The 17,232-nt window shown below is 39.5% G+C and overlaps 1 protein-coding gene and 1 long non-coding RNA gene across 3 annotated transcripts in view; one reads left to right on the top strand and one right to left on the bottom strand.

Annotated features, from left to right (window-relative positions):
• Rab2 (RAS oncogene family member Rab2) overlaps window positions 1–12,725 on the top strand; it is a 49,240-nt gene extending 36,515 nt beyond the window's left edge. The window contains exons 3-5 of the mRNA XM_067127331.1: window positions 1,797–1,972; window positions 2,092–2,272; window positions 9,206–12,725. Coding sequence (XP_066983432.1) covers window positions 1,797–1,972; window positions 2,092–2,272; window positions 9,206–9,304 — 456 coding nt within the window. The 3' untranslated portion in view covers window positions 9,305–12,725. The remainder of the gene's footprint in view (window positions 1–1,796; window positions 1,973–2,091; window positions 2,273–9,205) is intronic.
• The window catches only part of LOC136852565 (uncharacterized), a 145,616-nt gene that overhangs the window by 1,959 nt on the left and 126,425 nt on the right, over window positions 1–17,232 (bottom strand). Inside the window, exon 5 of one of the 2 annotated variants that reach the window (XR_010857184.1) lies at window positions 13,293–13,689. The exons of the other annotated variant lie outside the window; for it this stretch is intronic. This is a non-coding gene — a long non-coding RNA (uncharacterized lncRNA). Of the gene's footprint in view, window positions 1–13,292; window positions 13,690–17,232 lie in introns of those variants that run through there. 2 annotated transcript variants of the gene reach the window in all.

Raw genomic sequence — 17,232 nt, forward strand, 5'->3', positions numbered from 1 at the left:
GTTCGTATCTGGAAGAAAGACAGCGGTAAGCAGGAGCAGCTTCCCTTGCGAGGCAACCGGTCTGCTCACTGCTGACATTTAGTATCTGCAACCCTCTTGCATGTTTTTTTTAAAACAGGCAGCCTTTGTTACATTTGTGGGCCTTTTTCCAAAATCTCCAATGGACAAAGCACATTCCCTCTGGTGGTTCGTCTTTCCTTTGGGCTTCCCCAAGATGAATTGTTTGGGGAAGCTCTGCTTGTGGATGGGGGCAGGCGGTCCCTCTGGGTTGCTGTTGGATTTCGTGTCAGTTGCCTGCTGGGACTGTTGTGCTGCTGCTGCTGCTGCTGCTATGGGTGGCTGGATGGGCTCCATTGTCTTGTGGGTCATGTGTACTGCGTCGACCAATTTTAGGAATTCTTTGATGGGCATGGTGGAGATGTTGGGCATGGCTGCCACTGTTTGGTGGGGCAGTTTTGTGAGGATCTCTCTCACAAGGTCCAGGGTTGACTTGGGTCGCCTGTCTGCGGCGGGTAGCATTACAAGCCGGCGCAGGTGCTTATAGGCATGAGGTGGCCGCTCATCTCCTATGGCTACCCCCACGTTGTCCAGGAATTTCTTGGGTCTTAGGGTGGGCGGCATGCTGAAGGATGACTTCAGCTGATCCTTCAGTGATTCGTAGGTGAGGGGTTTGAAGCCCTGCGAGCCATCCTGCAACTTACTCAAAAATGTCGTCTGCCAGGAATTCAAGGACAGCATCTGCTTTGCTTGCTGAGGAGGTAATTTTCTTCGATCGGAAGATTGTCTCCACCCTGAAGAACCAAGCTTCTGGGTTTTAGAGCATGAAGGGGGGAAGATGTATCGAGGCCTGGTCACCAATGTAGCAAAGGCGTAAGTAATAGGCTGCGTCTACAAACTTACAAATATATTCATACAACAGACAGACAGGTCAGTAGCTCTTGCGAGTGGAAATATAGTGCCTGACATGAGGCAAACAAAACAGAAGTCAGAGTACAGTACAATCAACTTTGTTTGTTGGAGGATGGAAAGATGTACATCAATCAGTGTACAAGACATGAATGAAGTTATGGTACATATACAGTAACTGGAATGCTGACACTGTAATGCTTGTGCTAAGAGTGATACGTTTAACATAACATTAATATGAATGACAAAGTACATACAAAGGATGCGTGACATCTGCTGTGTTTCTTGTATGTGTTTGCTTGGTGCGCAGAGATGCTCGTTGTGAGGAGATTAGCCGGCCAGGTAAGATGGACGGTGTTTGGGTCCGTGTGTGACCCTACAATGTAGTGTATAAATGTATATAACTTGCAAGTTCTTTCAATTCATGTAATATGAGAGTTCTTTTGGTCTACTTCACACTCATGAGCATGACAGGTTCCTGACCATTGAATGTCAGCTTACTGTATATGATTTGCAAGTTACCTATTACTACTGCCTTTCTGTAATATTGGATTTGTGAGATTGATTTGTATATATCTATGCATTTAGCTATTTTATGTTTGCTATACTACTTATATTTAATTTACAACACTGATTTTTACATTTTTTGACATATATTTCCTAGTAATTTTTTGCACTCAAAAGTATTAGTGGAGACATATTTCTTAGTAATTTTTTGCACTCATAAGTGTGAGTGGAGCCGTATATTTCTTAGTAATTTTTTGCACTCATAAGTATGAGTGGAGGAAGTCAATTAAATCATAATTTGTAAGTTATTTGTATGTGAAAACCTGTTCTGCTTGTTTATTTAAAAACATTAATCGAATGTATTATATTTAATTTAATTACAGGCTGGTCAGGAGGCATTCAGATCAATTACTCGATCATATTACCGCGGTGCTGCAGGAGCTCTTTTAGTTTATGATATCACAAGACGAGAAACTTTTAATCATCTTACACAGTGGCTTGAAGATGCTCGCCAACATTCAAATTCTAATATGGTTATAATGCTTATCGGTAACAAAAGGTCAGTATAAGTTGGTTGACCTTTTATCTGAGGTATGTGTATACTCATTATAGTTAGTAATTAATTTTGACCAGATAAATTTATCAATCAAAAATTCATACTACTGTATGTCTTAACAGTGATTTAGAGTCAAGGCGTGAAGTGAAAAGAGAAGAAGGTGAGGCATTTGCTCGTGAACATGGTTTAATCTACATGGAGACATCTGCAAAGACGGCTGCTAATGTAGAGGAAGCTTTCATTAATACTGCTCGAGAAATTTATGAAAAGATCCAAGAGGGAGTTTTTGATGTTCACAATGAGGTAAGTCATTTGGTCTCAGTTGCTGTGTGCAATGTGTCTTTTTTGCACTGTGTCATTTTTAGCGAAGATCGCAGATAACTGAAGATTGGCGATTTTCGGTGCTTATTGGCGTCGATAACCGGGTATTGACGGCAACAACTGGAGATCGGCACCTCTGTTAGGTATGCATTGGTGCCAATACCCAGTTACTGGCGCCAATAAGCGGCAATCGGCGATTTTCTGCACTGAAAATTACCGATTTTATATAATTAACTTATCAAGTAATTATGTAGCTATTAGTTCACTTGACACGGCAACTTGAATTCAAAATTTCATGGGTAACACTTCATACGTCTGTGTAGGTGACCAGTTCCACCCACTAGGGGCAATATTAGGAATAACTTTAGCAGACAACCTCAATCTGTTCCTGCCATGCTCAGGTGAACACCGAGTATGGCAGCAGCTGTATTCATTATTTTCTGGATATAATATCTGGATGAGTTTTTTCCTTGATTTTATCATTGATTCATCATCAGAATTTTTGTCTAAAAGTCTTTTGTTTACATCTATGCTTGCGAGCCGCCGATAATAACTGCCCTTAAGTAATCCTTGTATGTGTTATGCCATACCTTTAGGCTGAATCTTTTGCATTATGTTTTGTTTACCGAGTCTAGATTACTTGCAAGCCTTCAGTATAATTTTGCCTTAAAATTAATTTTCGAATGGTGTTTGCCGGTCATAGACACTCGCAAGCCGCCAATATAATTGCTTTAAAAGTAATTCCTCAAGTTTTTGTCGTTCTTTTAGGCTAATTCAGGAAAAACTTTTTTTGCCTTGGCTACTTGCGTGTCACCGATGTAGTTTTACCCTCAGGTGTAGTTCTTGCATCTTATGCAGATTGCTTGCAAGCCTTCAGTATAATTTTGCCTTAATATTGATTTTCAAATGGTCTTTTCCGGGCATAGGCACTCGCTAGCTGCCGATTATATACCTTAACGTAATTCTTGAATGTTTCGTTATTCTTTTAGGCTAATCCAGGCGAACTTTTTTTTTTTTTTTTTGCCTAGGCTACTTGCAAGCAGCCGATGTAGTTTTGCCATAAAAGTAATTCTTGCATCTTACACCATTCCTTTAAACCAGAGAGAACCATAGAGAGGGCCGACTTCCTATGTGCAGCGTAATTTGGCTGCCATTTTGATTGTGTGTAACTGGAGCTGCAGTGACAGGCTACGTTTTGTAAACGAACATGCTCTGAGTGCACTGCAAACCACTGTAGGGCCAACAATTTGTCTTTATGCTGGAACACAACAAACTGCCAATGTTTATTTATTTGACAGCTGTTATGATTGTTCATTTTATGGACGTATATCAGAAAATAAGGGTACAAATAGGCCTATATAAGTATGTAACAGTAAGAGGACCACTCGGATACATCACAGCCAAATGTGACTAGATCAGTAGAACAGACTTTGCTCCAAATAATACCTATTTAGGTAATTCCTTAGTGGGATAAAAATTCTATTCTTCTCAGATATTCTTACAGACATGTATGTAGTATATTTACAAACAAAAATAACCCATAAATGTTTAAACAGTTTTATTCAAAGTTCTGTAAAATAAAATAAAAATAACCCTTGGAAAAAATTTTAAACCATTTTATTCAAAGTTCTTAAAATAAAATAAAATATTTTCAAACCTAAAATTACCTGTGAAAGGACTCCATCTGGAAAAGTAATTATTGTACTTCAGTGTCATTAAATGATGGCATATATAATAGGCCCTAGGAGAAGAACAGGCTAGCAAAATGTCAAGCCTTCATAAATACCATGCCCTAGCAAAATATGCACAAATTGCTATGCCTGTGCACAACCTATTGGAAATAGGTAGTATTTAATTACTAATCACGTACCACCACCAAAGGCATCAACACACATAGCACACATTGTTTGGCATTAAAATCACCACCAGTCCACCAGCTAAAGCATTAACACACACCAAGCTTAATCAAGTTAGACAGGGCTATACTTATCTGTCAGTGTGAAGACCTGTTAACAAAATACTCATTGGATTAATATGAATTCATTTATGGGAAATTTTCAACAGTTTTGTTTTTACGTAATTTCTTTTCTTTGGATGCTTTATTCTTGATTTTCAATTAATATTTTAGTCTCATTGCAACATACAATTGCTTCATAAACTGTACACTTTGAGAACCAATAATGAATAGTACATAGCAGTAAACAAGCTGCTTACAACCAGATGGCCTGACACACTAATGTGCTCACCTGGTGTTGTCCTTTGGAAAAGAGTAGAAGGCCACTTCTTTGTTTGTTTTTGTATACTCTGTACAGTTAATGGCAGAACACTGTGTTCCTTTTTGATCCAGAGGTTTTCTTAGTGTGGCCTGTGTAGTGTAAATGATCCATGGAGAGATAATTTGGTGTAGACTCGGCTGCAGTGACGGAATGATGCATCTTTAGCAGCCTCCAGTTACACACAATCAAAATGGCCGCCGGCACTCAGCCAGTTACAGTGTAGCACAATGGGGTTTACAGGGCGTAGACTGTTCGCAAGCCATTGTTATATAATTGCCTTAAAAGTAATTCTTGGATGTTTTGTCATTCCTTTAGGCCAAAGATTTGCGTTTTATGTTTGTTTACCAAACCTAGTATACTTGCTAGCCGTTGGTAAATAATATTACCTTAACCCTCACAGTTTCCCTTGCAGAGAATTGAAAGTGTAAGGGCAGAAAATAGTAAGGAGAGAAGGATGCTTATTACACAGCTCCTAGGTTATATAGCAAGCTTCCTCTTGAGCTGAGGCAGTTTGAGGATTTGAAGTCTTTCAAACGCACTTTAAAGCTTTTTGTTTATCAATGCTGTGATATGGAATATCAAACAGTGAATGTGGAACATGCAGTGTGATGATGCATGTTCAGGGCAATACATCTGTTGAATAAACTTTTAATTTGATAATGGAGGCCCTACAAGCACTTTGGAAGTGTTTGGTGCACAAAGGAAGTATCAGCATTCAGCTGTTCCAGTCTTTGTTTGTACAAATCATTAAGTGCTACCATTGTAAAATAGCAGCACCCATCTGTAGTCAACTGCTTGTCTCTTATGTACATCTCAAGCTCAGCAAAAGCATGGGCACATGCCTCTTGTCTGTACTGCACATAATCATCTCCAGTTTCCTGGGAATTTAGCCAGGCCCTTTCCCTGTTGTACACACCTGTCAGACAAGATGGGTGATACATATGGTCCTGAGAAATAATATCTCCAGCACTAAGCTTGGCCAGAAGTTTCTCATCTAGTAGGTTGGTGGCACATCGTTGCAGCTTTTCATGTAAAGGCAATGTCATGGCCAATTGTAAATCTTTTGATTGGTGCTGGTTGGTTACAAATAAAGCATATTCCTTCTTTCTCAGTCGTACATTCTTCTGCATCTTCTTCATCTGCCTTCTGGCTACTACGTGTGAATTTTGCTGATGGGGCATCATCATCTTCTTTTGTATTACACAATGACTTCCTTTTCCTTTCTAGTTTTGTTGTTTTGAACTTCAGCATACATGATTCATGATATGTTGCTTTGTTATTTTTAAAGGTCTGTAGAATTCCATCACCTTCATCAAGCCTTTTGGGATGAAATGGTATAGGCATTGCATTTAACTTATAGAATTCAGGAATGTTTGTAGCAAGGGTAACATAGCCAGCACCAGATGCATCAACTAGTCTTTCACGTGTGTCCTCTTGGCACAAGCAACAAAGCTTCCAGTTAGTCATATTATCGCCCTTCAGGAAAGACGTTGACTTCCAAGATTGTCCTGCCATTGCTTTTGTTCTATAGGCCGAAGGTTTATCCTTTTACCACCTATATAACATATATGCACTTTCAGATATGGAATACAACTAGGCTCAGATATGTCATAATCCTACCCCTAGCCTGATCATTCATCCAATGGTATTTAATTTCCGTGTGATCTGTACACCATCTAGAAGACGAAAGCTCCATCTTCCTTGACTCGGCTCTCCCGCGCTGGCACATCCTGTCAATTCAGGTGCAGCTGTTTAACTTTGAAGTGGGCTAGCTAAACAGCATTTGGGAAACTAATATTATTTCTCTGCCATTAGCTAGCACTGAACCCCATGCTGAGTTTCACAGCTATAATGTCAACCAGTGTGCCGTGGTAGTACACTGACACTACACTATTACACTTTTACATCAAGCTTTTACCCACTTTTTTCTAAATGAGGATGAAAATTAATTAACTGGGGATAAATTGATTTCTAATCTACAAAAAATGAACTGATCAGGCTGAAGTTACCCCCCAAATCCATGTACTAACCTTGGGTGGCCTGTTTTCCCATTTCCTGTCATCTCACTTGGTGATGTCGTCCACCTTTGATGTTGCCAGCCCTCCTGCTCTTTTTGTGGAGTCTCTCGCTCAGGCTGTGATGACAAGGCTATATTATAAAGAAATCCAGGGTATTGAAAACTTGGAAGTTCAGCCTTTTCCTTCTTGGTCCCGCAATCCTATGATGGATGTGAGAGATTCTGCACAGCTGCGGACATGTCTCCAGCTTAGGCTGTTGTTGCCTCGTCGCTCACATGTCCGTGGCATTAGTCTCCATAATTCCAGAACTCCTCTCTTTTCACACACTCCCAAGAGGCCCTCGGATCGTCATTCCAGCTCCCACGACTGTGTCCTGTTAAACATCCGAGTACATGAAGACACGTACATGCTGTTACTGCAATTCAGTCGGCCATTCAGCCTCACTCCTCGGTGTCTTGCCATCTCTTGCATTCTCGCTCTCCTAGGAGAAATCTAGTCCTCATGGCTGTGGACATGACAGCACGGACTTATGGCCATATAATAACATCACGGCCGTTGCACAGGAGGTTGTGGAAGTTGTCTCAGGATGGCATGTCCAGGTATGGAACATTGACCTCAGTCATTTAAAGGTTTGGGAAGAGAATGGGATGATCTACGGCCACGGTCATGCCGTATTGAAGAACTGTTGCCCGTCCGATCACTGTCTTGTTCAAATTCTGTCAAGGGAAGAGCATTGATAGATTTTTTGTTGAAATTTAGAATGGCGCCAAATCATGTCCATGGTCATTACAAAATTTATTTGCTGAAGTCAGGAGATAAGAACAGTTGATCTTGGCACTTTGACTTTTGGATTCGTTCAGCCTCCAAAGAGGCTTGATCGTTGTCCTCCTCTCTCAACTTACTGAAGTTGGCGCTGTTCTGTCTTCTCGCACCTTTGAATAAAGTAAGGCTCTGTGGTACCCATTTACATCTGGAAGCTTATGCCTTTCGTCATTCTACGTTTCAAAAATGTTCAGTGAGGTGGATCATTCCACTTCCTTGTTCCTGTGGTGCCAATGGCAGTATGATGTCTATGTTGCCTCCTTAAAGACTAGACTTTCAATCCAGTGCTAACGACTCGTTCATTACCTTCAAGTTGGCCAAGAAACAGTGTCCAAATTGTCATTTCTCTAACTAGTAAAATGATAAAATGAGCGTACTCCTCAACTTCTTGGTAGACATCAGTATGTTTCAGACCAGATCTTTCGAGGCCAGGGGCATTGGTCTGTCCACCGCATTCAGTAAGAACCTGTCGGTTGAGTACTAGGATGGAATGTAATTGTACAGATCACATTCATCTCCTTTTACCTTGGGACATTGCCCATAGGTCCTTGGACTCGTTCCTGTGGTGGATGCTCAACAAGTCATTTATTCACCCTGCTCTTGAGGGACAAGTTGCATCTTACCTAATGTGTTTGGCTGCCATGAGAAAGTGTATGTGGGATTGGCCTCCTCCTCTTCTCCTGTTTTCCTTCCTCTTCCAGTGGGCAAAGGAACAGTGAACGAGCCATCACGTGCTGGACTGGCATGCATGCAGGTGATCTACAGTAGATGACGAGTATCCAATCTATAATTTAACTTATTTGGATTAGTAGATGCATCCTTCTCTCAAGCAAGGGGAGAGACGGACTGTCTATGAGCAAACCAGTTGGTTATTCTTAGCTTTATGGTCTCCAACAATGTGGGTTCATCCAAACATTTTTGAATCAAGGATATTACATTCCTTTAATTCGAAATGCCCAGAAGTCTGACGTTTTAACATCTTTATTGTTCAATAGATCAGAGGTATGGTCTCCTTCCTTTGCTCTTTGATGAGCAGGAAGAGAGTTCCCAGGTGAGCCGAACTACCAGTCAGTTCAGAGATTTACTCAGAATCCTCCCTCCAAAAGTAAGTCTCCCATACGTAAAGACTGAGGGTTTGTATTCTTGTAGGAACAAATGACAAATTTTTAAGGTAATTTATATTATTCCTAACAAACAAACCTGAGGTCTTTACATTAAGGGCCCACTTCTTACCACCCCAAGTCTCCCATACGTAAAGACCGAGGGTTTGTATTCTTGTAGGAACAAATGACAAATTTTTAAGGTAATTTATATTTTTCCTAACAAACAAACCTGAGGTCTTTACATTAAGGGCGCACTTCTTACCACCCCTCATTCTCTTGGGCCAAAAGGTAAACTGCGTAAATCTGAATGTATGCTGATCGGGTGGGCAATTCTTCTGGCCCTACCATCGGTAACTGTTACCATAACCAACCCTGCAAAAGTTTTACAGCCAGTTTTTCCAGCTCTCCAAAAGTTGATCCCATATGTAAAGACCTCAGGTTTGTATGTTAGGAAAAATACAAATTACTTTAAAAATTTAGTGATCTTGAAGTGCGTCAACCTCTTTTATATATTACTGGTGTGATAATCTTTTCCATTTCTTTGTTATTTGTAGATATTCTAGTCACAGTTGTTCTATGACCAGTGCGGCATGCTGCAGCTCTCTTTTATAGATTCAGATTCATTGTCACAGTTCTCACATTTCTTTCAAGAAACAATTTTGACTTTTCCCTGTGTATGTTTTGTATCCATTCCAGGCTAATGGCATCAAAATTGGTCCCCAACATGCACCAAGTGGCGCTGGGCTTACAGGAAACCAAGGTGCGGCAGGAGGTCAAGGAGGTGGCTGTTGCTAATCTTTATCTCCCTTGGACTACAGTGACTAAGGTCGATATGTGGAATTTACACGATAAGAGTCCAACTAAAATTATCCATAGAAAAAAATAAAGGTTAATACTGTATTGTACATGGGTGATGACTTAAAGCATAGCTTGCCCTCTGATACTGGCAATTACTGTCCAGGGCCATGTTCTCTTCAGCATTCTCTGATTATTAGTGGTACCAAAGCCAAAGAGACTTGACTGCAGAGAGTGTTAATGAGTATCAGCAGTTCTTTAAAGTGATTATTACTGTCGCTGCTCAGTTGTGATCCATCTTGTCTGTTTGAAGAAAATTGTGATTTGAAGAAAAATAAATTTATATAAAGTTCATAAAGTATATGGCTGTAGTAAGTAAATTATCCTTTAAAATTTCTATGGTATGTCAGTAAGCTCTTAATAGCATATTAAGTAAATGCCAAAATAGGTTGTGCTCTTATGACATGTCTCAAGACAAAATCACAAAACAATTATGGTATATATATATGAGCACTGCAATTTTGGGTAGTTATAACATTCAGATAAGTATATAACTGTAATAGATAAGAGAATCCTGAAACAAGAGGGAGAGGATGTTAAAAGGTACATTAGTTGGCCAAGAGAAATCCATTAGGTGAAAGGAATTAGTGCCATAAACAGCAGTGGGATAGTGTTGTACGATTGTCACTCTGACACAATGGCCATCTTCCACTGTGATGCACAGGATTTATCAGCAATGAATTAGAAATTTCATATTACTATTTTTTATACACAAATGGATACTACTATATAGTATACATATTGGTTTGTATATTTGTGTATGCTATATAATTATAATTGAACAGGGTTGGTTTATACAGCTATTGAACTAGCTAGACTTGTCAATTTGGGTAATGGCTAGCATAGTAGATAAAAGATGGTTATATTGTCATAGCAGACATATAGTGGCTTCTGCTTGTATGGCACTGGTTACTGAAGCTCTATGGATATACTGTATGGTTTCTGGAATGTGTAGACTGTGTAGTGTAAACATTGTTAGCATGATGAGTATACTGTATTACCCTCATAGGATAAAATACTAACACAGTTCCATAGAATTTTGTGATTATTTCTTCAGGTCAATTTCTGTGCAACAATTGCCATTCTTACTATTTTGGTTAAGGTAATTATCAAGAACTAGCACATTTATAATAATAATAATAATACCAAGCACATTTTTGGTAGATAACTTCTTAGTGCTCCCTCATAGATTTATTTCTCTAAAAATGAATGAATGAAAGCTTCCTCATTCATGTTAGAAAATTGGCAAGTTTTGCCAACAAATAAGTTTACGTGTTGGTGCAGTTGATTTAAATTATTTTTATTTATGTATTTTCAACAGCATTTTGCCTCTTGTCAATGGTATTCTTAGTCAAGCTTAAGTCTTTCCTTGGCATATTTAATATATGTTCCAGTGATAAAATTTTCGTATGTTATCTTGATTATAACCAGGCTAAGGGCTGTATGAACTGACTACACATCCTAAGAGTTGTGAGCTTTCCTAAAGGCAGAAGTTTCGTTTAGAAATATAACACTTCTTGCAGTACAGTAAATAGTCATCGTACTTATGTATATTGCATAGTTGTGATGCTAAATGCTCAAGAAATGCTGATGCTTGTAAATTAAATCATTTGGAGTATTATGTTAACTCCTTATTTATATACTGTACACTTTTATAGTATAAAGAATATTATCTGATGTGGGAAGCTGGTTTAAAGTAAAATATACCCTGTTTAACCTATTTCCTGGCCACCATGACTGAATTTTCTGGAAGAAATGGGGATAAGTTTTTGCAAAGTTTCAGCAAAATTTATAGTAACTAGAGTATAATTGCTACTAATATGTCAGTAATAATAGTTAAATTTTGCCCACGTACTGAAGTGTGATAGAAGAAAGAACATTGGAATCCATTTCTGGAACAGTAATGCTATTGCACAATTTTGTTGCCCTGTTTCTCAGTTGCAATCTCCATAATTAAGAGAAAAAGTATGAATTTGATAAAAAAGGGATGGCCTACCACTTCCAATTATAGTTGGCATTCATATTTGTTTTCTTACTTTGTGAATTCCTTTATTGACAGATATATATGTATATTTGTATTTTAAATAATCTTTTTAGATGTTAATTTGGAATTATATTCTTTTTATTTTCTTTTCTTACTAGATTTGATTTGGCTTGGTAGTTAAATCTCTCAGACAGTGATTTCTGTAAATCTTCCTAGTCTTTGAATCATGGTGTGAAAGTCTTTTCTTTACTTTTTTTTATCATTTCATCATTCAATAAAAAAAAGACTTGTAGTTTTGTACTCTTATTATTTTAGATTTTGTATCAACTGTGTTTGTGTGCAAGTTTATTATTTTGAAATTTGTAAACTGGAAAACACCAAAGAAATAGTTATTGTAACTAATTCAGCATCAAAATATTTGATTGAAGAAGCAAAGTTGGTCTCTTATGGCAGTCACAGAACTTAATTACTTCCTTTAAGATTTTAAGTAGGTTTGTACAGTCCCACTGTCAGTTATTGTTCATATAGAATTTAAAGTACTCCTATGTATGACATCAATCACTCAGTGGCTGGAAGAGAATTCATATTTCTTGTGGACATATTTTTATTCCTCATTATAACAAGTGTGTAGGGCATTCTGCTTTCTTTCACTGATATTAAAAATAGTCTGTAGTTTAACTGTAGAAATGCAAGAGGTGTCAGGTAGTAGTTACACCCTCTTGGTTTGCTCTTCCTCTTGATTGATTCTGGATGAACACTTTTTAATACCTAAGACTAATGTGCTTATATAAGTAGATTGCCATAATAGACCAAAAATGGAGTATATAGAATGTGATACAAATTTATATTTTCTCATTAATTTCATGAATTTTTAAATCAGTGAGTGAGGTAGTTGCATGTTGCTCTAAATTTCATGTAGTAGGTTACATTCACTGTAGGGTGTCATCAATTGGTCTCATTTCATTGTTACATAATATAATTTCTTGTAAGTCACTTGGAATTGCATTTCCAAAATATCCAGTGCAGCCATCTATTAAGAGAGCTGAACTGTATCTATCTCACCTATGTGATTAAAGAATACCTTTATCAAGCAAATTGAAAAAAAAAAAATTGCAATATAGATCAATTCAATTTTCTTTTCCATAGAGGACCTGGAGTCACCTTGGGACTAGAATTGTAATTCCGTAGTGAAGATCTTAGTATATTGGAGTATAGGATGCAACTCAAGCATAAAGGATGTTGGCTATTAAAAGACATTTATTGTTACATACTAAGAAAGTTAGTTTCCTACCTTATTGTCCAGTTTCTTAGTGTTTTTCTTATTCTTTTGATTTGCATTAAATCTTTGTCCAATTTATACCAAGGATATTTCATGGATCACGGACTTTCATTTACATTCCTTGTCCCAAGCCAGTAAGTTCTTTAAGGAAGGAATATCTACTCCCCAACAGCATCATTTGAAAGCAAAAATCTTGGAACTCCAGGGCACTCCTTCCCAAAACATTATTCATGAAGCATATGTGTTGGATGCATCTGTAAAACACTGGTAGACGATCTTGCTATACATATATATATATATATATATATCCTTGAAAGGGGATAGTAGTGTCCGGCAGCTGCATGGTTCTGAATCGTCAGGTGTAGTCTGTGATATTGCCTATTTGCGCAACATGAAAGGGCTCTTGACGAAATCGGCACCAGGACTGTTTAATTTGTTTTGTGATTCTACAGGACAATCTACATGACACACCCCTTGAACTCTGTCTGGTAACACAGTCAACTACACTTGTAATATGACTTTATGTTTAATAAATTGTCAAAAAAAACTAGTTTATCATTTGATTCATTAGTCAAGAAAAGGACATTCAGTCCTGTACTCAAGGAATACTTTAAATAACTTCATGTAAATCATTTCAACACATTTGGGTATGTGGTTTAAAAAAAAAAGTTTAGTTTGTCCCAGAATTCCAATGCCCTTGAGTGACAGAGATCAGCCCAAAACCTCACAGTAGGTTAGCTTATATATACTGTATTACTGTATAATACTGAAGATCACCTTACTGTTACTACACTAATTCCTGAAATGTCAGAGTTAAAAATGCTGCAATTTGGTGCATTTGTTAAAAATTACCACAAAAATATCGAGCCTAATGTATTGATTGACATGAACATGATTCATATATAACTTTTAAAACTTGAGCATGATATTAAAACAACAGATGGGGGATTCAGGTAATGAATATGGATCAGCATATGAATTAACTTTAAAAGGATTGAATGCAATTAAGAGACCTAGAATACAGCAGAGAAACATCTTACCTATTGAGATACACGTATACCCCTGGAAGTGAAAAATATGGGAAAACTGCTATTAGTGTATGATTATGCATAAGTGACAACTATAGAACCCATACTAGCCTCTGCCACACCCTAGGCTGACCTTCTAAGTACACAGCCTACCTATGCAGACACAGTGTCAATAAAATCATCACCACCACACAACCAACTCATAAAGAACTAAAAGGAAGTTAAAACATTCATTACATGCAAACAAAAAACAGTGTAACTGTAAAAAGTAACTTGAATGGTAAATATTTCAAGTATGATAAGCAGGTGTATAGTTGTTCCTGCATGACTACAAACCCTCGGTCTTTACATATCGGATTAACTTTCAGCGAGCTGGAAGTGCTGCCATTAAACTCTTGCAAGGTAACAGTTACTGATGGTAGGGGCAGAAGCACCAGCCACCCAGTTGGTATACATTTAGTTCTACGCAGTTTTACTTTTGGCATTCTCTTCTGTGTTTGAATTCATAATATATTGTTTATACTTTGCGTATATTGATATACTGAAATTCCAGTATATTTTTCTAAGTCTCTATAGTGATATATTCACTTATTCTTGCTACAAAGTCTCCTTAAGTTTTGGGAGACTTTCTCCTTATATATCGTTTTAATCATTTTTTTTGTGTTGCCTTTTTGTATTTACACAAACCCAACACACATCTTGGTGTTTGTCTTTTGTATTCTGTTTTCATGAGCAAACAATGTTTTTTATTTTTGACTACACAATTTCTTGGAATGTTGTAATGTATTATTCTTTCAGATGTTGTGTAGATTGAGAGGATAGAGACAAAGCAGGTTTTTCGTGTTTCCAGGAGAGGGTTTCGTATTCAGTTCGTACAAAGATACTTCTTGCTTAAACCTAGCAAGTTTTTTACCTCTCCCTCAACACGGAGGTTGATGTTAACAGATCTTTGACAGTGCGCTTGGTCCCGACTTGCTCTCCAGGACCAGTGTGTGTTCTTGTTTCTACCCCAGTGTGAGCCTGCCCTTCCCTCTCTTGAATGTTGTTCTTGGCCTCCTGAGCAGTGGAGGTTTTTTGCCCAGAGGAAGCATCAGAGGAGGAAGAGGGTGCCATCTTGGAAGGGACTTTCTCCTCCTTCTATGGCCGCTTCTCAGTCTCTGTCTGGTTCCTTTTATGCATTCTTCCTCCACTTGCTTCTTCTTCCTTGGAAGATTTTACCCCTTCCCATTCTTCCATAGCTTCAGCTTTGGATGTTTTGGGAGAGGGGTCAGGAGATATTTCCTCTCTGGGTGCCCTCACTCTCTCTGGGTGGAGAGGTTCCCCCACCCCCTGTGAGGGAAGAAGCAACGTCATCTTGTTCTTTTTCAGGATCGAAGGCTCAGAAGACATCTGGACTTTTATAGGCCTGCCAGGAGTACCAACCTTTGGTGGCCTATTACCCCATTTCCTGTCCTCTCGCTTGACTGTGTACACTGACCAGTGTTTTGAGTTGGTGGCTGTAGAGGCTAACCCGTTCTCCTCTTCATAGTCCTACTGTTCTGAATCTGTCAGCAGCGTATCCCTCCCTCAGCTTCGGAACACCTTCACTGGTCTCACTTCTACCCCTGCTCCGTTGGCAGTGTCCTTCTCAGAGCTTTGGTGGCTTTTTTCCTGCTCCGTCGGCAGTATATCCTTCGCAGAGCTTTGGAGCCCCTTCCACAATGAAGACTCCTAGCACTCAGTCTTCTGATGCTCTTATGAAATCAGTGGTTGATGGAGTCAACATAATTTTTCTTTCCTATTATACGGACCCTCGGTCTTTGCATATGGGATTAACTCTCCCATATGTGAAGACCTTGGGTTTTATGTGTTAGGAAAAATACAAATTACTTTAAAATTTGTCATATTTCACTCCAAGCAGAGATAGCAATTAGAGAATCTACAGCTGTGTCATCTTTCCCTGATCCCCATTTGTGTTCATAGGAAGGATCCCATCTCAGGTGCCATGACAGTTCACGATACAACAGCTCCCCTGCTCCCGAACTGAGAAACTCTACTATGGCAGCTGATGGCTATGAGATGACGTCTTGTGCTCCTGCTCTTTCTGCAGAGTCTCTCGCTCAGGCTGTGATGACAAGGCTCCTGTTATGATATCCAGGGTTTTGAAGGCTTTGGAAGTTCAGCCGTTTCCTTCTGGTTCCCACAATCCCATGATGGACATGAGAGAGAGTGCATGGCTGCAGACATGTATCCAGCCTAGACCGTTGTCACCTCACTGCTTGCACATCTCTATCAATCCAGTTGGCCATTCAGCCTCGCTCCTCAGCGTCTCGTCTCTTGAGTTCTCGCTCTCCTAGGAGAGATAGGGTTCGCATGGCAGCAGACATGATAGCATGGACGTACGGCTGTATAATGACATCACAGCCATTGCACAGGGGTTTGTGGAAGTTGCCTCAGGATGGTGCGTCTGGGAACAGAACATCGACCTTGCTCATGGGAAGATTTGGGAAGAGAATGGGATGGTCTACAGCCATGCCATGTTCAAGAACTGATGCCCTTCCAATCACCACCTCGTTCAATTGTCTGGCGAAAAGCACTGATAGATCTTTGTTCATATGCAGAACTAGCCTGGGTCTTCACATTAGGATAGCAGTCGTTATTCTGATTGCGGACGTTGTTCTCCTGTGGATGGATGTAAATGCCCTTCCGTCTGTGGCCACAGATGTAGCTCTCCAGCAGATGGACGTAAACTTCCCGACGTCCTGTGGGTGTCACTCCTCTGCTAACCTACACGGAAAGTCTTCCCTCCACATCCGTCGCTTGCCTACCAACGGTCAGGTTCCGGCTGTGTCAGGAACAGGCCTTCCCAACAGTTCGTCTAGTGAAAGTTCTAAGAAAAGGCGATAAAGCTCCAATCAAGAAATCCCAAGTACTGTAGAGGATCCTTCCTCAGTGCTCCCCTTCTGGTCCTGTGCACACCAAAAATCCAGACTTTCGTTCGAGCACCCAAAAACGGACCTGGTCTCCTCTGCATTCTTGTTCACGCTCTCCCAAGAGGTTCCAAAATTGTGATTCCTATTCTTACAGACGTTCGGACAGGTGTTTCTGTAATGACAAATTCATTGTCTCGCCTTTGTTCAGTTTCGCATCCCCCTAAGAGAAACTGCAACCACCCCTCCTTTTCATTGCACGAAGACCGTAGATGAGATGGCCATGGATGTCGTTCCCATGGCCATGAGTGTGATTCCCACGGCCACGGACGTGATTCCCACAACTGTGGGAGTGATCTGCACGGCCGCGGCATGATTCCAACATCTGGGAACGTGATTTGGACAGGTGGGGACGTGACTCAGATGGCCGTAGAAGTCACTCTAGTCATTCTAAACAACTCTACAATAGTCAATCAATTCTGATCGTGCAAGGTTTTTTCCTGGTGCAATTGGAATTATTTTCTAACTCCGCAGGTCTATGGATCAAACTTCTCCTCAGTGCAACAACCTCAGTGTTCTCCTCTGCAATACTCTTCTTAGCAAGGATGAAGACTAATTCTTGAACATGGAAAGAGGGATCCTGGTCTTTGACAAGGTCTCCCCATTCC

Source organism: Macrobrachium rosenbergii, chromosome 3 (genome assembly GCF_040412425.1).
Source record: "Macrobrachium rosenbergii isolate ZJJX-2024 chromosome 3, ASM4041242v1, whole genome shotgun sequence".
NCBI lineage: Eukaryota > Metazoa > Arthropoda > Malacostraca > Decapoda > Palaemonidae > Macrobrachium > Macrobrachium rosenbergii.